The sequence below is a fragment of the Garra rufa genome, chromosome 6, assembly GCF_049309525.1.
Source record: "Garra rufa chromosome 6, GarRuf1.0, whole genome shotgun sequence".
Lineage (NCBI taxonomy): Eukaryota > Metazoa > Chordata > Actinopteri > Cypriniformes > Cyprinidae > Garra > Garra rufa.
The window spans coordinates 50,387,204-50,412,190 of record NC_133366.1 but is presented as its reverse complement, the minus strand read 5'-3'; the positions used below and the strand labels follow the sequence as shown (position 1 = coordinate 50,412,190).

Below are 24,987 nucleotides of genomic sequence, written 5' to 3'. Positions count from 1 at the left end.
AAGACTATTTCAATTATTCGAGGGACCTTTTTAAATAACACATTATAAATAGCCTTTTGTGCAGTAGAAATGTATGGATGTTAAAGGTTTGTCATGCAAGTAAGAAACCTTTATTTTTAAGATTGTGGGTAATAGTTGCATCTGCAATATAAAGGACGATTGAAGCATTGAAAATATCAGTCTAATGTCAAAGTAAACAAAAAACTAGAAAAATGTCAGATTTTACATGTGCAAAAGGGTAAACCTGTACTTTTATTTATAGTGAAGGCTAAACCCACTATGACACTCCATATCGAGTGGGCGAGTTTATTAGCTTCACGGGACTGTGGGCCTTTTCTTTCGTCTCTGTTCTTATATGTGGGTGTTGTGGCATCTCCCTGGGGCGAGCACATCATTTCCTCCATAGTGCCACAGACACAATGAAGGGGCCATCTGCGCTAGCCCACCGATTTGCGCAGGGTAAAATGGAGCGTCACTGATTCGCTCATCCCTTTGCCCCAAGCCCAGTATACACTCTTTCTCTCCATCTCTCTATCCCTCATTCCCCTGCGCTGGATGTTAAGGTTCCCCCAGTGGCATGCTGCGGATGCAACCTGCAACAATCTGTTGTAGGTTACTTCCCTTTATTGAGAGCTGTGGGCTTACATGCTCAACACGGACACAAACAACACTGGTGTGTCAAAACAAGCCGAGAAGCCTGTATTGGATCTCAATAACTGGCTAGATCTTATTCAAAGGGCTATATGTTTGCATTTTAGTTACCTTTGTATAGCGCTTTATACAAAACAGATTTCAAAGAAGCTTCACAGTAATAAACAGGAGAATGACTGTCAGCGTCAGCATCAATTCAGATCAGTGTTGACTGAATTGAGCAGAATAATGACACTGAGTTGAAACCACACTGTGTGAAGTTCATCAATTACAAAACAAGTTCAACTTAATAAGCAGCTCTGAAGATGACAGTAGTGTTGTAATTCAGCATGAGTGAGTTCAATATTGATTCAGTTCAGTTCAATAAATGTTAACGCTGTAAAATTCATCAATTATGAAACATTCGATTCATTTATAAAGCATCTCTAAAGAAAACAATAGCATCAGCTCAATTCAGTTCAGTGTCGATTCAGTTGGACCAAACGGAACTAAATCAACACTGTGTTAAGTTCATCAATTACTAAACAAGATCAACTCAGCTATACACAGCTCTGAAGAAGGCAGTTGTCACGTATGTGGTCCATCCTGTCTTCATGAACTCTTGCACACACATTCTGGACTGCAATCCCCATAAGCCACTGCACCAATCACTGCATTCACCTGCTCCTTGTTTCTCACTGCACTGATTACCGCTCACAGCTGCACCTCATCACACTGACTGCATTTAAGCTTCTCACACACACAGCCACCTTGCGAAGTCTTATTGTTCCGTATGGTCTTTATTTCCGAGCGTTTCTTCCCGAGTTTGTTTTCCCTGTGTTTTGATTCCTGGACTCTTCCCCGTGTTTGATTCTCGCTGCCAGCCCCGACCTTTCTGCCTGTTTTTTGACGACGATTTCTGCCTGCCCCTTTGTGTTTGTTTTGTTGAATAAATGCTGCGAATGAATCCGCACGTCTCTGACCCTCCTTGTGACAGCAGTAGTGTTGATATTCAGTTCGAATCAGTTCAAAATTGATTCAGTTCAGTTCAATAAATCCTGAATCCATAAATCATGAAACTTTCAATTCATTTATAAAGCATCTCAACAGAAGACAATAGCGTCAGCTCAATTTAGTTCAGTGTTGAGTTGAACTGAACTGAATGAACACTGATCTGAAATGAGCTGAATAATGACACTGAAATAAATCAACACTCGAAACGAGTTCAACTCAGCTATTCGCAGCTCTGAAGAAGGCAATAGTGTTATTCAGATCAAGTCAGTTCAATATTGATTTTTCAGTTTAATAAAAGTTGTTGAAAAATTCATGAATTATGAAACATTTGATTTCTTATAAAGCATCTCTACAAAAGGCAATAGTGTCAGATGGATTCAGTTCAGTGATGATTCAGTATATTCAGTTGAACTGAATTGAACTAAATCAACACTGAACTGAGCTAAATCAATACTGTGCTCATCAATTACAAAACAAGTTCAACTCAGCTATGTGCAGTTCTGAAGAAGGCAATAGTGTCATTATTCAGGCCGTGTGAGTTCAATATTGATTGTTTAGTTCAATAAATGCTGACTATGCAATATTAATAAATTATGAAGCATCTCTACAGAACACAATATTGTTAGCTTAATTCAATTCAGTGTTGATTCAGTGCATGTAATTGATTCAGTTGAACTGAGCTGAATGAACATTGACCTGAATTAATTGAATAATGAAACTGAACTGAATCAACACTGTGTAAAGTTAATCAATTACGAAACAAGTTCAACTCAGCTATGTGCAGTTCTGAAGAAGGCAATAGTGTCATTATTCAGATCGAATCAGTTCAATATTGATTCAGTTCAGTTCAATAAATGTTGACTATGCTATATTAATCAATTATGAAACATTAGATTCTATTAGGCTTAATAAGTTTAATCTTGGGTTAATAAGCTAAACTTGGGTTAGTGAGCTAAATAATGACACTATGTCTTTTGTAGAGCTGCTTTATAGTCATGTGTATATATATATATATATACATACATACATACATTTATTTCGGAAATGACATATTTTGCAAAATTGACACTATTATTGAACTGAATTGACTTGTTTCAGAATTGATGAACTTTAGAGTTATTGAACTGAAATGAACAGCTGCAAGAATTGCAGTCTGTCAGGTGACAGAAATAGAGAGAGAAAAAAAAATATTACAAAGCATTCACAGTTGATAAAAAATATACTTGGTAAAAATGTTCCAGGTAATTTTTTTTGTAATGGAAACTAGCTTTCTGTTCAAATGCTTCACAGTGCTGAATGTGGTTGCAGGGACATTGCTTTGGTCACTAAGAAGTTCAGAGTGGTTTTTACTGCATTGCTGTGTGGTTGCTAGGGTGTTTTGAGTGGTTGCTAGATGGCTGCTTACCAACCCAAGTTTAAAGAGCCTTCCTCCATATCTCTTGAAATGGCTGAGATCCTTCCTTCAATGTCAGTCTGGGATTTTTTTTGCCTGTTTTATCGACCACCTGGTGAAAAGCATAAGTCTAATTGCTTCGAAAAAGTAACAACATCCAACTTGACTTCTTCATGTCTGTAATGGTGCCGGATGAGTTATATGCCATATTTCAAAACTTTTAAAAGTTTAAACAAACCCCTAGCCCATGTATGAGCAATAGTAATAATAATGCTTTCTATGCTACTAACAACTATTTTTAACTTTGTTAGGAAGAAATGCATGTGTAGTATCAAAGGCGCCTTGCTTTTTTAAGACGGTGTCTGTTGATGAAAACGACACAGAGAAAATTAAATCATCGATCTTCCTTCACTGCATTGAGATAATGGTTGCCCTTGTAAATACATGTGATTCTCTGGAGGATTCACATTGTGCAGTTCAGATTTATTTGAGCCTGGCTAACATTGAAATCCTTTTTTTTCTTAGCCAAATTGTGGAAAAACAGAAGACTTATCAACTTTGACAATGACATGAAAACAAATGCTACTATTTGTGCAAGCTCTGTTTCATACAGTGTTTTGTCAAAATTTGTCAAATCATAATTTATTATTCAACACAGTGTTAAGTATTGCCAATAGGGGTGCTAAAGTGAACATCAGATTTTTTGGTTATCCTTAGGTTTAATTTATTGAAATTGGTTAACTGTATATGTTAACACAAACAAAGAATTGTAATTCTGAAGTGTTTCCTAATACATTTTTAAAATTAACAGTTGTATTTGTTAACATTAGTTAATGCATTGTGCTGTAAATACTGTATCAATCTTTCTGCTTTAAAATTTTGCATTTAATCAAATGTGTTACATATACAGTAAATCCTAAAATTATTCATACCCCTGGCAAATTCTGACTTAAAGTTACTTTTATTCAACCAGCAAGTTTTTTTTTTTTTTTTTTTGACCGGAAATGACACAGGCTTCTCCCAAAAGATAATAAGACATAAATATTTTTCAGCTTTTATTTACATTTGAACAAAAAGTGGCATGTCCAAAATTATTCATACCCTTTGCAAACTGTCACAGTCTATGGGGAAATCCAAAGTTCTATACCATTCCAAATAGTCCAAGGTGTTCTAAAGCATCCTAGTTACCCTGATTCATTGGGAATAGCTGTTTAATCAACTCAACAGGTAAAAAACAAAAAACAAAACAGAAGCTCTCTGCTGTTGGTTTGTGGACAGTCATGGCTAAGACAAGCTCACTGAGGACCTGTGGCTGCGCATCGTGGCTGCTCACACGTCAGGAAATGGCTATAAGACCATATCTAAATGTTTGAAGTTCCAGTGGCTACAGTGCAAAGTATTATTAAAAAATACAAGACGTTCCACACTGTAAACAAAAAAATCAAAGGACGTGGTCGGAAGCCAAAAGTGACACCTGTGCTGGCCAGGAGGATAGTGAGGTAAAAGTGGAGACATGCAAAAAGCTGGTCAGCATAGGAAGCGTTTGATTGCTGTAATAGCCAATAAAGGCTTTTCTATTGATTATTGAGAAGGGTATGAATAATTTTGGACATGACACTTTTTGTTCAAATGCAAATAAAAGATGAGTAATAATTTTTTCCACAATGATGCCTCTTGTACATTGCCTTATTATCTTCTGGGAGACATCTGTGTCATTTCTAATAAAACAAAAAAACTTGCTGGTTGAATAAAAGTAACTTTAAGTCAGAATTTGCCAGGGGTATGAATAGTTTCGGGCTTGACTGTATCATCATTTGTGAAATTTACTAGTAAATTCTAAGTGAAATTGAACAGTTGATTTTTTTATTAACCAACATTGACAACAATTTATTATTATTATAAATATTGCTCACTGTAAATTCATGTTAAATGTTAACAGATGATTCCTTATTGTAAAGCATAACTGCATTTTCTCTTTAGAAATGGTCTGTTTTTTTTTCTTTCAAAACAGCTAATGTCATAGCAGAGCAAAAGTTTAAGAATCCTGAAAAGCAAGTTAAAGTCAACTTGTTTATAGCTTCCAGAATAGCTCTGGTTTCTGAATAATATCACACGTTTAATGGCACACAATGTGCAAAATAATCTTCTGACCTAAGAATAAATCTAGCTTTAAATGCAATAAAAGAAAAAAACAGTTGAAAAGCTGTTAAAAGCGGTGATTACTTTATTAAACGATTACATCTCTGTAATATCTTCTGCGCTTATCTCATTAGCCGCAGTCTTTTTCATAAGCTCTAGGCAAAACTGATTCCACAGAGCTGAACGATGCAAACACTCACACGATTCATCTAGAAATGCACTGCTATATAATTTTAAGATGTCAACTCTGTGTCAGACCCACTGCTTTCATTTTTCCACTTAATTTACTTTAGTGACCAAAGAAATCATATACAGCTTTGAACAAGCAACACATTATTTCTTTCTTGAACACATGTAATCGAACACCATATTAGACAGACTGAGACTTTTTGTTTCTTGAGAAAGTATAAATGGTGCATGTGAAAATGCACCAAATCGTTAGGGTTGTTTACTTCAGTCTCTTATGATATTCTAGTTTTCTCTGCAGTATCACCTGTTAAGGTTGGCCAGACAAAATTATTCAAATTACTTACAGTGCATATACTATGACAATTTGAGGTAAGATTTATGTCTGATTTATGTGAAGTTTTAATGCTTCAGGTCAAGGGTTTGCTGAAATCACTAACCCAAAGTATGAGCAACAGAGATGCTTGACTTATTGTAGCATGTACCAATAAAATGGGACCACAGATGCGTAGTCTATTAGAATAAACAGCAGTGAAGGGGAAAATCAAATGTAGAGAATCAAACTTCCTGTTGTGATGTTGATTTGCAGGGAGAGGTGCATCTGTTACATGCAGATGTTTGTTTCTGTGAGCATATCTGGTTTCATCCGGTAGATCTAACTAGTGATGCTCCGATTGATCGGCCACCGATCATGATCGGCCGATATTGGCTAAAAATAGCTTGATCGGCGAACCCCATAAGTGCCGATCAAAAAAGCCGATCACTTGACGTAAATTACTCGTGCAACTTTTTCACACGTGCATGCACGGCGCACAGGTAAACAACAGCAGAGCGGAGCTTACCAGTGGCAACATGAATACTAAATTCCTTATTAGTTTTGTAAGGGTAGTCTTGTTATTGGGCATGTGACTAAGTTCTGCGTGTACAGAGTGCTGACTAGTTTTGCCGGAGACGTTCAAGTTTACTTTCGGTTTGATTCTCTGCTATCTTCCGTGAGTGGTAAATGTGTGTGCTTGAATGTAAATGAATGTATCTTTCTATACTGCCCTACAAAGCAAAAAGGCAGTAACTGCATTTTTGGTCAAAAATGAGTTATTATCATTTTCATGACATTCAAGGCATCCTTTGTTATGTGACAAAATATCTTATCTCAAATGTGTGTGATTTCGCGGCATCCTCACGGGACGGTTTTAACATTGGATAACAGGCTGAATGACAGGATAACTTTAAAGTCATTTTTCTCAGTTCTGCACTCGGCGTAGTTACTGCCTTTTTGCTTTGTAGGGCAGTATACCCGTCATATTGCAATAATGTTACCGCTGTATGTTTGTTGTCATCAGTTAATGTTGTAGTTCAGTTCATATAGAATGAGGAGAAACGGTGCCCTGTAATTCATGTGCGTATGTTTAGCGCCATTTTATCGCATTGTAATTCTAATGAACGCATATACATGTTACTGAGGTGAATGTTTATGTTTCCTATACTGTATACAGACGGATTCTGATATATCGTATTTAATTCAGCCTAAACCACATTTTACTACCTTTATCCTAATGACTGTGCAATGCTAGATCATATAATCCTTACATCATCTTAAAAAGCAGCTACAAATAACAAGCAAAGAACATTTACATTATCAAAGAACTTCATCACTAACTAGTGTAGCCTAGTCTAGTGCGAGGTGCACTTAAAAAAAAACACTCCCGTTATAATCAGTTTATCTATTGTGGCCGGGCGGGGAACAGCACGACAAGACAAGACTTTTAGTTGAGCCCCGGAGGGTGAGTTTATTGAACAGACTTAAGTGAAACGGTGAAGTGGCAGGTGAATGTGCGTCGGTGCTCCGTGAGAGGTGAAGTCCTTGTCGTGCAGAATTCCCCAGGAAGGTGCAAGCAAACGGGTAGGTGCTTGAAGGTGAGTTCGCGGTGGTGGCGGTGTCCAGAAGTGACGGTGGCCAATCGTTCACGGCGAATCTGTAGGGGGAAATGAGAGCAGAGAGCAGGTAAGCTTCAACCTCATCGGAGATAGTTTCTCAGTGATCTGTGGTGAGCAACCGGCTTTTGTAGGGGCGGCGTCCGTGAACGATTGGTCCGTGGTGATGAGGTCCAGGTGTTTGGCGTGAGTTGCCAGGGCGACGCTGATTGTGCCTCGGGACTCCCGCCACACTCCCCCCCCCAAGCGACGTCCTGGTCCTGGTGGCAGAAACAAAAGGGGAGACAGGGGGTGGGAGGGGAATGACCCCTGACAGACCTGCATACGCTGCCCAAGACCGAGAGAGTCCGTCAGCGTTGGAGTTGCTGGATCCGGCCCGGTGGCGCACATCGAAGTGGAAGTCCTGGAGCGAGAGGAACCACCTCGTGACCCGGGCGTTAGTGTCTTTGGCCCGGGCCATCCACTGTAGCGGTGCATGATCTGTAAACAGTGTAAAATGTCGACCTAATAAATAGTACCTCAGCTCCAGGACTGCCCACTTGATGGCGAGAGCTTCTTTCTCTACCGCGGCGTAGTTGCGCTCGGCCTTGGACAGCTTCCGGCTGATGTACACAATCGGATGCTCCTCTCCCTCCTGGACCTGGGAGAGCACGGCCCCCAATCCCGTGTCGGAGGCATCCGTTTGGAGCAGGAAGGGACAGTTGAAGTCTGGGGCACGCAGGACGGGCTCGGTGGTCAGGGCCTCCTTGATGCGCCGGAAGGCCTCCTCGGTTTCCCCAGACCAACGGATCCGCTCTGGCTGTCCCTTCCTGGTCAGGTCTGTCAGAGGGGCGGCTATAGAGGAAAAGCCGGGGATAAAGCACCGATAATAACCCGCCAACCCCAAGAAGGCACGTACCTGCGACTTGGTGGATGGCTTAGGGGCATCCATAATGGCTTTGACCTTGTCCTCCTGAGGCCGGATGAGTCCTCTTCCCACTTTGAAGCCGAGGTACCTGCCTTCGTTCATGGCTAGGTGGCATTTGCGGGGGTTGGCGGTTAGTCCAGCCCGGCGAAGCTCCAACAGCACCCTGCGCAGCCGCTCCAGGTGGTCTTCCCACGCCTCCGAGTGGATGACCACGTCGTCGAGGTACGCTGCGGCATAGGCCTGATGGGGACGGAGGATTACATCCATTAGTCGTTGAAAGGTGGCGGGGGCCCCATGCAGGCCAAAGGGGAGAACCCGGTACTGCCAGTGCCCCGAGGGCGTCGAGAAGGCCGTTTTGGGCTTGGCGTCGGCCGAGAGGGGGACTTGCCAGTAGCCTTTGGTGAGGTCGAGTGTTGTGATGTACCGAGCCCTCCCCAACCGTTCCAGGAGCTCATCCACTCGGGGCATGGGGTAGCTGTCAAAGTCGGAGATGTCGTTTAGGCGTCGGTAGTCATTACAGAACCTCAGGGTGCCGTCGGGCTTCGGGACCAGGACAATCGGGCTGGACCACGGGCTCCGTGATGGTTCTATTACCCCCAGCTTGAGCATCTTTTGGACTTCCGCCTCTATAGCCTGCCGGCGGGCCTCTGGGACTCGGTAGGGCCGTTGCCGGACGAGGACGCCCGGAGGGGTGCAGATGTCGTGGCTTAGGACATTAGTCTGGCCGGGGCTGTCGGAGAAGACGTCCAGGAACTGACCGACCAGGTGCCGCAGCTCCGTCTTCTGTGTGGCTGACAGGTTGGGATTGACATCTACAACCGCGGGATCTTGGGAGGCGAGGGCGGCGAGCTGGTCCCGGTCCCCGATCCACTTCTTCAACAGGTTAACGTGATATAATTGGTTTACTCTTCTTCGGCCGGGTTGTCTTACCCGGTAGTTAACTGGGCCCACTCGCTCCTCAACCGTGTAGGGCCCCTGCCACTGGGCCAAGAACTTGCAGGCTGCGTTGGGGACCAGGACCATCACCCTATCTCCAGGTTGGAACTCCCGCGGTTGGGCCGCCCGGTTGTAGAGACGTTGCTGGGCCTGTTGGGATTTCACCAGGTGTTCCCGGACTAACGGCATGACCCGGTCGATCTTCTCCCGCATGTCTCGGACGTGCTCGACGACGGTCCGGTAGACTGCCGGCTGCTGCTCCCAGGCTTCTCGGGCTACGTCGAGGAGGCCACGGGGTTGCCGGCCGAAGAGGAGTTCGAAGGGAGTGAACCCTGTGGAGGCCTGTGGTACCTCCCGGATGCCGAACAGCACATAAGGCAAGAGCAGATCCCAGTCCTTTTTGTCTTCGGCGGCCACCCGTCGCAACATCTGTTTTAAGGTCTGGTTGAACCTCTCGACGAGCCCGTCGGTCTGGGGGTGGTAGACCGAGGTCCTCACTTGCTTTACCTTCAGCAGCCGGCAGAGGTCAGCCATTAGCCGGGACATAAAGGGGGTTCCCTGGTCGGTCAGTATCTCCGACGGTAGACCCACCCGGCTGGAGAGCAGGAACAGCTCGCGAGCGATGGCTTTGGCGGTGGCTTGGCGGAGGGGGACTGCTTCTGGGTACCGGGTGGCGTAGTCCACGATAACGAGGATGTGCTCGTGTCCCCGGCCAGACCTCGGCAACGGCCCCACGATGTCCATCCCGATTCGCTCAAAGGGCACCCCGATGATGGGTAATGGAATCAGCGGGCTGGGGGGAGGTTTTCTGGGTGACGTGCGCTGGCACGTAGGGCAGGCCTGGCAAAACCTCCTGACCTCGGCCTCCAGGCCGGGCCAGTGGAATCGATCCCGAATCCGTTGCGTCGTGTTTTGGGCTCCCAGGTGACCAGCCATGGGGTGCGAATGTGCCAACTCTAGGACCAGCTCCGTCTTGGTCTTTGGGACGACCAGCAGGTGTTTGACCTCCCCCCGTCGCTCCGCGACGCAGTATAGCAGACCGTTCTGGACGACGAAATATGGGAGAGGGTGAGGTGCCGGGAGGACTTCCTTTCCCTCCAGGATGCGGACCTGTCGCCAACAGTGCTTCAGCCGGTCGTCCTCCTTCTGGGCGCGGCCAAAGTCTCCCCCGCCCGTAACCTGCCGGAAGACATCATGGAAGAGGTTAGTATTACGGGAGGGGGACTCACCATCTCTCCCACTGTCGGTTGTCAACAGGTTGGTATGGCCTCGAGATCCCCGCGACGGCGGCCGATGCTGGTGGTGCCGAGGACGAGGGGACCGGGCAGCTTCGGCGAGGGCAGCCTCCAACCCCGGCCAGTCGCGCCCCAACAGCAATGGGACCGGCAGGTCGCTTACGACTCCGACTTCCAGGGTCCAGGCTTTTCCATCCCTACGAAAGGTAAGTAGACTTGTAGGTACCTGACGGGTGTCACCGTGGACACACGTGATAGGCATCGTTGACTTGGGGGCTGGCCGGGGTTCTAGGGGTCCGGGCCTGGCGAGGGAGACTGAACTTCCGGAGTCGAGGAGGGCCCGATACCGTCGTCCTCGAATCATGACGAAGGTCGTGGGGGCTCCTGGTGGCGTTTCCCGGTGCACCACGCAGCCGGTCATCCAGGCTTTGGGGGTCGGTGATGGTGGATCGGTGGGCATTGGCTCGTCGCGGGGACTGGGCGGTCTGTATACTGCGCGGGGGTGCGCCTCTGGCGTGCGTCGCTCCTGGTTCACCCTCCGGGGGAAAGGCGGCGCTCGCTCCCCGGCCTCCCGGTGGAAGGCTGCGTCCGCCAGCTCCACGGCGTCAACCAGCTCGGCCAGAGTTCTTGGACCCTTCATCCCGGCCGCCTGCTTCATTGAACGCGGTAGCGCTCTCAGCACCCGGTCGACTACTACTTTCTCGACTACCTGGGCCGGAGATGGCGAGTTCTCTAGTAACCAATGCTCTGCTAACCGCATCAGATCGGCTATTTGAGCGCGAATTGGCAACCGTGCTTTAAACTCCCAGTCATGAAAACGCTGTGCAGCCGCAACGGCTGAAAGCCCCAAACGCCCTAAAATTTCTCTCTTTAATTCACTATAGTTATTTTGTGCTGCTGCTGGCAATGAAAAATACGCCCGTTGGGCCTCACCAGAAAGCAGCGGTGCCAATATCTCCGCCCAAATTCCTCTCGCCCAACCCTCTGTGCGAGCGACAGACTCAAACATTTTGAGGTAAGCCTCAATATCATCATCTGCGGTCAGTTTAGGTAGTAGTCGAGCGGCGGCGGCGCGGGGGTCCGGCAGCGGGACGGTGTGAGCAGCCGGGGCACGTAGTTCTGCCAAATATCCTTGAATCTGTCCATGTTGCTCCGTCAACAGTTCAAAGCATTGCTGCTGGCGGACGCTAACCTCGGTGAGTTGTTTGACCAGTTCTTCCATGATCTCGGGGAGCGGCGCGCCCTGAAAAAAACAGAACCGGAAGTGAATGGGGGCAAGATGGCGGTGTAAACAAACAGTGAGTCTTGCTCGTCGGTGTTCTCAGGCCCGGAAACTTGCCCGCATTCTCCACCACCTTGTGGCCGGGCGGGGAACAGCACGACAAGACAAGACTTTTAGTTGAGCCCCGGAGGGTGAGTTTATTGAACAGACTTAAGTGAAACGGTGAAGTGGCAGGTGAATGTGCGTCGGTGCTCCGTGAGAGGTGAAGTCCTTGTCGTGCAGAATTCCCCAGGAAGGTGCAAGCAAACGGGTAGGTGCTTGAAGGTGAGTTCGCGGTGGTGGCGGTGTCCAGAAGTGACGGTGGCCAATCGTTCACGGCGAATCTGTAGGGGGAAATGAGAGCAGAGAGCAGGTAAGCTTCAACCTCATCGGAGATAGTTTCTCAGTGATCTGTGGTGAGCAACCGGCTTTTGTAGGGGCGGCGTCCGTGAACGATTGGTCCGTGGTGATGAGGTCCAGGTGTTTGGCGTGAGTTGCCAGGGCGACGCTGATTGTGCCTCGGGACTCCCGCCACACTATCTACACTGTATGATGAATAAATCTCTTCCCCATGCGGCGTGTTAAGGCGACGTGGCCACTCTATGCGTGTGTTTATACCGCGGCAAGTTTCTGAAGCATCCTAGAACCGACTCTCTGCACTGCATCGCTAAAGTTAGGCGCCTTTTGACGGATAATAATAATAATAATAATTGTCTTGCTATTGTCAAAGGCATCAGCAACTGGCGATATCTCTAACTATCGTCGATACACGATACTATCCTCTATCGGCACAACCCTAACATGGTGGTTCTTCAAGATCTTGACTGTAGCCTATTTCTACTGTTTTTTTTTCTCAATATAGTTAATTTAGAGTTAGTTTCATTTCTTCAAATGGTGCAAACTCTGCTAGATTATAGATCAAAGATTCCCATTCCCCTGCCATTCTGTGATTGGCGATCGGCAGATCATGATCTTGGTGATCGGTAATCGGCCCCAAAAATGCTTATCGGAGCATCTCTAGATCTAACTGCTAATTCCTGTGAAATAATTATAGCACATTTGTTTAGCAACACATTTCCTTTCTGCAAGACACAGAAAGAAAGCGCACTGCACTTCTGCTCCTACCTATAAATTCATTCACATTATAGCAAGTGATAAATGTGATGTCCAGTGATGATCCATTGGCTCTAAAACCTACAAAGGCATCTTAGGGGCATTCATAACACTAAGGCTGTACTAAAATGTTGGCTACAACATTATGCTGCCTTCTAAGATTGCTCCCAAATTTTACCACATGCATTGAAAATTGCATTGCAACAAACTAATTAAAAATCAAATAATAGATGCAAATAATCAACATTATGCTACTTTCTAAGATGACTTGTTTTACCTGAATCTTAGGATGCATTGCATGCATTGCAGAGAAAATGATTCAGGAATGCCCTGCAACCACCTCGAGATGAAAGATTTATAAATACACCAAAATGCCAAACTCCAAAACATATCGATAAAAAACAGTCCAGTCCAACTAAACATTGAATATTTAGCTCAATATGTGTGTGGACTATGTGTTTTTATGCTTATTAGAATGTGATTTTGTCACATTGGTCACACTGTATAAACATATTTTCTTACTTGGCAATGTGTGTCTTGTTTACCCATGCAAAACAGTTTTTAAATCACAATATATTTACTTGAGAAGAAAACTGGCACAAGATACTTCTTTCTGGTCTTGCTTTCTGAAAAATAAATCATAATACATTTTTTTTTTCCAGTTTTAAGCATAAACTTACTTAATTTTAATACTTTTTTTTTAGAAAGCAATTTAATTTTGCTTCTGTAGTAAATCTACCTTGTACTGCCGCTCTAAAGTTTGGGATCAGTAAGACTTATCATGTTTTATTAAAGAAGTATCTTATCAAAAACACAGGAAAAAAAAAACAGTTGTTACATTGTTATTACAATATAATGGTATAACAATATAATAAATGTTATTAATAATGGTTTTTATTTTAAAATATAATTTATTCCTGTGATACAAAGCTGAATTTTCATCAGCTGTTGCTTCAGTCTTAAATGTAACATGATCCTTCAGAAATCATTCTAATATGCTGATTTATTATTAGAATTATCAATGGAACCTTTGATTCTTTTTTTTTCAGGATTCTTTGATGAATAACAGTTTTTAAAAAAGAACATCATTTATTCAAAATATAAATATTTTCTAACAATGTAAATCTATGCTATCACTTTTTTAATTATTATTTTTTTTTTTAATCAAACACATCCTTAGTACATAAAAGTATTAATTTCTTTAAAAAAAAGAAAGAGTAAAACATTTACTGACCCCAAAGTTTTGAACCATAGTGTATATTGTTAGAAAACCTTTCTATTTAAACAAATGCTGTTCTTTTTAACCTTTTATTGATCAAAGAATCCCGAAAACAAGTTTTACGAGTTCCAAAAAAAATAGTTTCAACATTGATAATAAATCAGTATATTAGAATGATTTCTGAAGGATCATGTGACACTGAAGACTGGAGTAATGATGCTGAAAATGTAGCTTTGTATAACAGGAATAAATTGCATTTTAAAATATATTCACATAGAAAGAAGTTATTTTAGATTAAAGTAATATTTCACAATTTTACAGTTTTTTCTGTATTTTTGATCAAATAAATGCCTTGATGAGCATAGGAATTTAAAATAGTACAACAAAGCCATTTTAATTTCATGCATGTAAACTTTGACTCCAAGGTCAAAAGTACCATTTGTTTATTTAGAAATGCTACATTTACCCTTTAAAAACAATGAAAACCTAAAATTAGTCCTTGTGTCGTTATCTCGGGTGTGGATATTAAATGGTCTGGCGCCTGAGTGTCTTGATTTTTAACATGCTTGTATAATGGAAGCTCACTAGACCTAAATTACTCTACCTGGAATGAGGTTGCAACCCTAACCGCATTGTCTTGTAAAAATGTCACGTCTGTCATGTTCAAAGTCGGAGGCCTGAATTGGTTTGACACCAGCTTCACAGAAGACATGACATATAAGACAATAGTTGCAAAAGTCTAGGAAAATTAAAGTTGTACCTGTCCTTTAAATAGCATATGTTAAGCAGATTATGCAAATGCCATTGTGGTTGGTTTATGCAGTTGATTTGCGCCTGTGTGACAGGACCACAGCCATTGATTGCCATGCTTCATTGGCTAACCTTGTTCTGGTGGTGTTTCATTACTGATCAGATAAATAATGAATGACCAACCCTTAGAATTGTGCCCGAGACAGCGGCTATTCTCTCAAACTGCTCAAGCAAGACAATGCCCGCTGTCGACAAACAATACTCTGGGGACGGGATCAAATATAATTTCCCTTTTTTAAAAGGTTAGCATCATGAGATTCTACTAAGATGCAAATGAGCTCCAAATATCAAGAAAATTAAGTAAAAAAAAAAAAAAAAAAATGACCCAAAGACTTTTACTTTGCAATTTGTAGTTCGTTGTGTAGATTCTTTCTGTTTGGCAGCTGGTTGTGTTCCTGTAGGCTTGCAAGCAATTGAAATTCAACATCGCAGGGTAAACGGCACATATGGGGCCATATTCTGTGGCAAATGTATTGCCACAGAACAGAAGACACTGAATTGTGATGGCAAGATAAGATAGTGGAAACGAGAAGCGCACACTATATTTCCTCGGTTATGGATATGAAGCTCTGAGCCGCAAACAAGTTCAGTAGACTCATACAAAATAGCCTTGGGGGTTATTTTTCTTTGCTTTAATTTATTTGAATGTTTCACGGGACATATAATATCAAACAATGTCATCGAACATTCACCAATGTGCTGCTGTGATGGATTCTGCATTCTGGTCTAATGTTCAGCGGAACTGGCAATTTTGCATATATATATATATACACACACACATGCATATGTGTGCATGATGTGGGGTGGATACAGTGTTACAATATATATCTTTGGATGTCTTCCATTTTTGCTGGCATATGTCACTTCAGTTGGAACAAATGTGTTACTGGGATTGTACACCGTGAAATATGATTTTTCAAAGCTGTAAATAAAACAGAGTACTGTACGTTTTACAAGAACATACGATTTTGTTTTTTATACATCAAAATTCCATGTTTAATTAAATGTGTTAAGTGCATTTCTTTGTAATTAAAGGAAACATTTCCTAGCCATCTGAGTTGTAAATACATTTCTACAGCAATGTATTTATTTATTTTATACACTCTTAAAAATAAAGGTGCTTCACGATGCCATAGAAGAACATTTCTTGTCTAAATGGTTCCATAAAGAGCTTTAAACATCTGAAGAACCTTTCTGTTTCACAAAAGGTTCTTTTTGGCGAAAGAAGGTTCTTCAGGTTATAAAGAGGTAAGAAGGAGATGGTTCTTTAAAGATCCTTTGACTGAATGGTTCTTTGTGGAACCAAAGATGGCTTTTTTTTTTTTTTTTTAAGAGTGTAGTTGTCAGCTTTGAATAATTCAAAGTTTGTCACCTGTTTAAGAACAAAAAAGGACAAGAAAAATAACAGCTAAAATCTCTTTAATATCTCAATCGTTTCTCTTAGATATCATAGATTACTGTAACATAAGATCTCTCCTATAATCATTCCAACTACAAATCAGAAACCGCAGAATTTAATTGAATTAAACAAAAGGACAAGAATATACCCATAGGAGAAAGAAAAAATCCCAAAAGAGATCTCTTCAATATAATTGTTTCTCCTAGACAGCAATGAGATTAAATTGAAAGTAAATGGAGATGTTTGCTGAGGGTTTTTATGGATTTTTGCACTTTGAAAAAGAACCATAGTAGTCTAAGGCTCGTGTCCAGGCTTGACAAGATACTAACCCTGTGTCCCAATGCTCATACTATCCATCCTTAATAGTGTGTGAGATTACAATAAGTGTGTCCCAAAGCATAGTATGCTGAAAAGTCTACCTGAGATGGTCTACTATTTCAGGTCGATTTTTGAGGTGTGAATCCGTGCTCTAATGGCTAATATTGTCCACAATCCATTGCGCTTTGGGAAAGGATTCGGTCCAGAACTACAAACACGAATGAAACGTGTTAAAAAACTACAAGCAAAAAAGAAAAAGGGGTTTAAGTTACTAATAATCAACATTTAACCTGTTAAAAATATATATTTGTTTAATGTTATCTGTGTTATATTTCATCTGCAACAGCAATGTGAACTTTAAAAAACAACTGTTTGGTTGTTAACTTTTAAATGTATCATTATGCAGAAAATAGTTTTCGACATGAAAGACCCGCGAATGGCAGATCAACGTGCTACTTCTTTTCTCTCCAATACGGTAGGATGTTAAATTAAATGAAATGTGGAGGATGTTAACTGTGACAAGATGATTGTCAGGCCAGTTTACTTTGACAGGGTAAAGACGCAGTTGTGTGACATGTTAGTATGTCCCAAAGTTTGCCTACTCTTCTATTGCACACTTAAAAGTGTGTACTTTTTCTTCACCAACAAAGTAAATACTTTAAGGGTGTAATATAAATATGAACATTGGGACACAGGGTTAGTCTTGGATTTCAATAAACTAAAGATTTTTCATCAAATTATCTAGACAATTCAATCCTGAAAAGAACAAAATAGGTGTAGAAAAAAATTCACTCAAAAAATAGATAGTAAAATAAAAAAGGCAAATTACACATTGAATTAAATGTGACATTTTAAAGTAGAAAGACTGATATTGTATTTTCTCGTAAAACATATTCTGGTAACCTTTCTTTATTTGCAATGCAAAATAAATAAAAAAACATTTATAGTGTATCCACATTCATTTCAAAATGTCATACTTCTTTCTGTAGTCAACTATTCTCTCAGTTGTTCTCATTTGCTGTATGAAAGAGCAATTACATTTTAGACTGTGTTTCTTGAGCAATCAGAGCACGACATTATTGAGATTTCTTGCCACTTGTGAATTGGAGATTATAAAGTCTTTTCTCGGTACAGAAGAAGCCTTAAACAAACATCTCCATTTGTTCTACATCCAATCTCCTCACTGTCTAGCAGGAGAGACAATTGGGAGATCCAAAAGTTCTCATTCGTGACTTTTCCTTCTTATGGGATGGTCTATGCTTTGGGTAACCGTGCGAGAGAAATACAGGAAAATTTGCTGTATCAGGACAGATGTTCTCATTCCCCTCCAAGGATGTGTGGAGCGGGTTAGACAGGCAGTTTGGGCGTAAACCTGAGGCATGAGGACTCACGGGTCGAGCTCTGTGTGCGTATGTGTGTATATAGATAGATAGTTAAGTAGATGGATATTAGACCCTGCTTAAATGCATGAGAGCGCAATATGTAGGCTTCACTGGCTTCTAATGGACCACAAATTCTCTCCTCACTGTCAGCCACACACTGCTTGCTAAAAATAGGAATGGGACCGCATTTTTTTCCCTTCTTTGTCCTGTCATATAGTATGACATGTAAGCATTCATATTCCCCGCAGTTTTTGTAATCTTTAATCTAATTTTATTTATGCCCCCGCCCCCTTCCACTGTCGTTCTACCTGCATCCTCAAGGGAGACGACGAAAACCATCTTTGTTGTCTTCACACGCCGTGTTTGCTCACAGTTGTCAGCGCACGCAGCCTGTCGGTGTCATGTGGCATGCCGGACTGCTCGATGTTTGATTTCATGTCAATACAATTGGGAAGTCTTTCATTCTTCGCAGATTCTCCAGGACTCAAGGGTGTTTTATGTTTCAGTTAATTTGCATGGAACTGTGTTATGTCGCTTTAAATTACATTTTAAGGAAGAGTAACGTGTGGTTATTTTCCTTCAGTGGAACTGTATGAGGAAGAGGTTGCTCCGGGGATTTATGTTTCATTTAAATATCAACTTTGTCCTAGACATGTATCAAGTTTCTTTGAAGATGAAAATATTCAAATGAAACAATTGTTGACATGCATATAGGATATAGAGATCCGATCATTTGGTCTTGGGAGAATTGTATGAGAAATGTTTCATACAGAAATCTCTTACATTTAAATGCAGATTTTTATCATAATCTGAGATGGTCTACTTTATCGTCTTTCTCAGATATTTCTCCTGAAATTTTTTCCAAAATAAAACCTGGCAGAAATAAGTAGTCATATGATTCATATGAATGCAACTATTTTAATACTGATTCCTCTTAATAATAGTTTTACACTGTACAAAATGCTTTCCTTACTTAGATCTTTTGTCTTGTTTCCAGCCAAAATATCTACAAATTCTTAAATCAAGAAGGATTTTCTAGACGAGTAACAATTATTGTCTAATTTTCAGAAAAAAAAGTCAACATTTTATGCATTTTTGCTTGAAACAAATTGGGTAAGAAAAACAATCTTGTTTTCAGTTTAAAATAAGATTTTTTTGCTTACCCCACTGGCAGATTATTTTGCTTGTTCTTTTTTCTGAAAATAAGACAATATTTTTTTACTTGTCTAGAATATTCTAATTAAGAAAAGCATTTTTTGCAGTGTATATTAAATATCCTTTTTGGACTTGTGAGGAAGAAATACTTTGCCAAATCATGATAATTTGTTGCAAAAGGTGTTTTAAAAATTTATTTTTCAATCTTTTTTTTTTTTTTTTATATATATTCAATAATTAATTCCATTCATTCATTTTTTAACAAATGCAACTGTCAAAGGATATAATAAATATTTACACATTGTCATGTGAACAACAAGTCAGTCAACAGTCTCTGATTTAAGTCTCATCAGTACAATATGTCACAGCTGGAAGCCATATGTGTTTGAATCACTAAAACAACCGGTTCATAAAAGTGTTTCTTGTAGAGTCGGTTGGACTACACTGCCCTATATTTTAACTTTCTAAAAACATACCAACTCATAAGAATCATTTGTTCCAGAAAACTATGCTGGGTCTGCTGTATGGTTTTGATTCACTGACAAGTATTTACTCATGAGACTTATAAGAGTCATTGATTCACAAATGGGACAGTGCTGACGAAGCTATATTTTTTGAATACTCAAAAGTCATATTCCGTAGTGGTTTTTCTGTGCCGCTCAATAGTGATACATGAAAGACACAATGAAAATACTATTGTGAGTCAGCACACGAACTGCACATACATGTAACATTAACTGTAATTCTGTTCTAGTTAAAAGAAAAAACAGGTTCTAAATAAGAACCAGTTCTTGGCTCCAACCCCACAAATAAGACAAATATATTCATACTGAGATTACTAACTTGTGCATTGTTTATGAACAACTCACTTCTGTTTCATTCAAATTAATTCTGAGGTATAATTGCTGGCATAGTGAGAGGATTATAGGATCTTAAAGAACACTCATCCAGATGTTTGAGGTAATAAGGTCAGGAAAACCAGTCTAATTATGCAGGGAAATCTCACAGGGTGTCTGCTGCTGAACACTGTGAAGTAAATTGTGCATCATTCAGTATGTCGTGGTAAAATATAAGCTATGCATGCATTTAAATTCTTTGCTTTCACTGTGAAAAAGAGTTCAGTTTGCTCGCTTACTTGATCTACAAATTATAAGACATAAGCACAAGTCTGTTTCTTGATTAGAATGTAATTATCCCAGTAATTTGAGATACTTAATTATTTCCCTAAGTATGTAATATGATATAATCATCACTATTATCATCATCATCAATGACGCAAGCAAATTATTCATTTAGGACTATTACAGCATTAGTTGTTGAGGGTTCTAGTGTTCCACTCACTGCTTGTATGCAATAATAAAATGCAATACGTTAGCAACAGGTTTTTAATAGCTTTACTAATTTGTAAACTTGTGAAGATCTGCATTTGGGCACAGCTTTCTTTTTAGCCTGTTTATTTCATTAGATTCAGCACTTGCAATGATTCCAATAATTCGGTGTTATTTTATGAGTTTGCTAACTGCACTCAGTAATTACCTTCCCTTCTCTTTCCCTTTTTAGATACAAGCAAGGAAAAGAAAAATGCTGGTCAGGATCGTTTTCATTTGCGTCTTCTTTGCTGGTGCTAGTTTTGGAGATGCTGAGCCCAAGTACGGAGGAGCTTGCGAATCTTTGTGCACCTGTGAAGAGAAAGATGGACACTTGTACATAAACTGCGAAGACAGAAACATAAGCAAAATTGCAGATGTGAAAGTACCGTCAGATATACCTTTCCATTTAAATCTGTACAAGAATGACCTAGTGGAGTTACTTGCAGAGGATGTGGATGCTTTCAAGAACGCCGTCACCTTACATCTTGGTGCCAACAGCATACAGGAGCTTGAACCTGGTGTGTTCAGTGCGCTGGGATCCCTGAAAAAGCTGCACATAAACAGCAACTTCCTGGTCATGCTGAAGGAGGACACATTTCACGGCTTGGTAAATTTGGAATACCTTCAGGCGGACACCAACTTCATCCGGGTCGTGGAGCCTGGGGCCTTCAGCAAGCTTGTCCGTCTTAAAGTTCTGATCCTCAATGACAACTCTATCGAGTTCCTTCCAAGCAACATTTTCCGCTTTGTGCCTCTGACACATTTGGATCTGCGTGGGAACAAGCTGCAGACACTGCCGTACGTGGGTTTCCTGGAGCATATTGGTCGTATCATGGAGCTTCTGTTGGAGGACAACGACTGGGTGTGCAATTGCGAAATCTTGCATTTGAAGGTCTGGATCGAGAACATGCGAGCGCAGTCGTCCATCGGCGAGGTGGTTTGCAACAGGCCTGAAGATCTTAGGGGCCTTTCTTTGGCCAGGGTCAAGAGGGATTTACTCTGCCCCTCCCATGCCGACATCAATCTCGAAGAGCCATCAAAGTCTCTAGATATGGTTGTCACCCCATCCACCAAGGTTGTTCAGATACCGAATGTCAACGATGGCACAAAAATCCCCACACCTGCAAACGGCCTAGGGACATTTTGTGTGCCAATGTGCTCTTGTCCTCCCCAAAGCATGGGTTTTTTAATGCACTGTGAGGACCGAGGCATTCAAAGGATATCTGATGTAGGCATTCTTGAACAAAGCCCAACCAAACTGTTTTTGACAGGAAATATGATACAGCGACTTGTCAAATATGACTTTGTGACATACGACAGTTTGGAATTGCTCAATTTGGCAAACAACCAAATAGACTACATTGACAATGAAACCTTTCTGAGTTTGAGCAATTTGAAAAAGCTGTACCTGAATGGAAACAGGATAGAGAAAATCTCAGCAACAATGTTTCTTGGCCTTCACAACTTGGAATACTTGTACTTGGAGCATAATGCCATCAAAGACATTGAGGCTGGATCGTTTAATCCTCTGACAAATCTAAAGCTCCTGTTCCTCAACAACAATCTACTCAACACTCTCCCTGCACAAATATTTCGTAATGTACCCTTGGTGAAACTGAGCCTAAGAAAAAATGTCTTTATGCACTTACCAGTGAGTAATGTCCTGGACCAGCTGAATTATTTGGAGCAAATTTATCTTGAGGACAATCCTTGGGACTGCACTTGCGATTTGGTCAGCCTCAAACAGTGGGTGGAAAAGCTAAGCAAGGACACCGTGGTGGGTAGCATCTTATGCCACACTCCTCAAAAACTGTCTACTGCTGAGGTCAGAAACCTGAAGCATGATGCTCTCTGTCCTGGCTTGGTCACCTTTAAGTCCTTACCTGGAGACAAGGATGCTATCGTCACACCTGCGCCAGGAATTGGCACCAGTGGCTTCTTCCGGTCTCTGACAGAAGCAGTGCCACTATCAGTGCTCATCCTCTGCCTTCTCATTCTCTTTCTGACATTCATTTTCTGCGCCGCAGGAATCATTGTGTTTGTGCTACACCGTCGGCGAAGACAGGCCAAGAAGAAACAAGCCGAGGAGCAACCTCGCGAGAGCAGTCCCATTCACCTGCACTACAGCATGTACGGCCAGAAGACCACCCACCACGTAACCGAAAGGCAAGGACCAGGCATGTATGACGAACCTTCCCGTAGCCCCATCGTTCAGGTCTGCAGGAACCCTAGTTACTGCTCTCAACACAAGGAATACGAGTTAGACGAGTACGACAGTGAGAAACATAAGCATATCTGCCATAGCATCCTTGACAAGGAGAGCGACTCCCTACTTACGGGACCCAGCATGAAGTTCAGGGCCGTGACCGACTACCCCGCTGAGTTTGTGAGTTTAGGAGATGCCAGCTCCTTGTACAAGAACATCTTAGAAAGGGAACGGGAGCTCCAACAGCTCAGCCTCACCGAATATCTCAGGAAAAACATATCACAGCTACAACCAGCTGTGGACATGCAAGTTCCCAACCATCACAAAGAGCTTAAACTAATGGAGACTCTTGTTTATACGAGGCCACGGAAGGTCATGGTGGAACAGACTAAAAACGAGTACTTTGAACTCAAAGCCAACTTACATGCCGAACCAGACTATTTAGAAGTCTTAGAGCATCAAACGACTTTCAACTGAGATAAGTACACTGTATACTTTGATTTGACAAATGATACTCCAAGTGCCTTGACAGTTCATTCTGAGTTCTGATTTAGCCCGCGAGAGTTATAATAAAACAACGTCAGAGTAGAGGCAATTCTTATGATACAATCATTTTGACGCGGACACAATGTTTAATTTCAGGTGGACTTTTAGCGTTAGCATGCTATTGGACATTGCAGATGATGGATTATGCATTCTAACAAAATTCCAGTCACAAAGAGAGTGTCGCAAAGTGCTGTCTTTGGACAAGATTGGCTTTGATACCAGAACATTTGTTTTGAGTTGTGGTTAATGCATTCTCTTTATGTTTGGTAGGGAAGACTAGCATAGAGTCACTTCACATTTCTATCTGTGTGTCTCTTATTATGTACGTGACAGATCTTCAAGCACCGTTTATCTGTAGCAATGGAAGAAAATGTGTTTTCCTTCCTTTTTTTCTGTCAGACAAAACATTCACGGTTAGTTAAGTCATTCCCTGATTTGCTAAGTTTTGAATTAAACATTCCCAACACAGTTTTTTGTTCATTAAATATTAAAAAATGGCTGTATTTGGATCTCAAGATGCCTGAAATTGCATTTATGAATAAATAAGGCGTCATCAAGAGCGAGTAGCTTGCCAAATGGCTATTGTTTTGACCCTGAGGCCAGACTTTATGAGTGGGCTCATTTATCGTGCCTGAAATTGGCCTCTCACCTGGAATTCTCAACACGCCTGGAGAGTTTGTTCAGAAATCATGTCATACAGACCCACTTGCTCATTACCTCCACTGCTTTTGATATGGACAAAAACTCTGCTGGGCATCCTTGGAGAAAATGAAAGGAAAAGAATTGCACTACTTAAAATACCATTTAAAGGTGGTTGATGACAATCACGTTGTGGGGCCGCACAGTCTATGCCATTTTTCCCATAGGAAAACCAAGTAGTGTAGCGTCTGGTTTGTATAATAATGTTGTTTAAAGTTCCTTTTGAAAACACAAATCATATCCGACTATTTTCTTTCAGCATGACAATTATGCAGGGTGTTTTATCTTCATTATCTGGCTGGAGAAGAAAAGAAAATATATATCTATATATGTATATGTATAGAGAAAATATGCACACAAATTATTGTGTTAAGCCTTGAGATGTTTTACTGTATGGAAGAGCACCATAGCTTTATTTTGTACAAGTGTGGATGAGAGTTATTTATTCTGTATATTTGTACATAAGTTAACATTTATATATGTTTGTGTGCCTTTAATGTGGTACCAATTAAGCTGTAAATAAAAAATAAAATAAACTAAATAGAGTGTATTGCAATATTATGGCCAGTAGCACGAATAGCACATGGTACAAGTAAATAAGTAAATTCAGTTAGGGTATTTTGGTCTGTCACTGGATAGAAGCTAGTCAAATTGGACAAATTACATCTCCTTGACATGTCCTTATCCTCAAACCAAGAGCAAATATACTGTACACAAAGTAAAAGAAAATAGGATCAAGACCACTTTAAAAATGGGTTGCACTTAAGCAAAACCAGACGAGAAGCACTGATCTATGATTTATTCTTTTCTAGTTTGTGAACTAACAGTAATAATGGCAGCTTCTGTGAGAATAAACATATCAGATATGTTTTAAAACATGTACAGTTTTTACAATTTTGAAAATTTATGACATTTCAAAAACAGCATTGAGCTGATTTCATCTCTAATAACACTGAAGCCGTAAATCACACCCAAACATCCCACAAAAGTCGCTCGTGTCAGCTTGTGAACTTGACAGCTTGCCATTGCCAAACATAATTCTGTCAGACCCTCGTTTCTCCAAAAGAGCCTTTTTGAGCACGCAAGCAGTGTGCAACATTCAATTGCTCCTCACAATGCTGAAGGCTTCCTTTCATC

At 41.3% G+C, this 24,987-nt stretch overlaps 1 protein-coding gene across 1 annotated transcript; it reads left to right on the top strand.

Annotated features, from left to right (window-relative positions):
* The first annotated feature begins 20,590 nt into the window (after positions 1 to 20,590).
* Positions 20,591 to 24,395, top strand: slitrk6 (SLIT and NTRK-like family, member 6). The gene has a single exon (XM_073842211.1). The coding sequence runs from the start codon at positions 20,611 to 20,613 to the stop codon at positions 23,080 to 23,082; it is 2,472 nt and encodes an 823-aa protein (XP_073698312.1). The 5' UTR covers positions 20,591 to 20,610; the 3' UTR covers positions 23,083 to 24,395.
* The last annotated feature ends 592 nt before the right edge of the window (positions 24,396 to 24,987 follow it).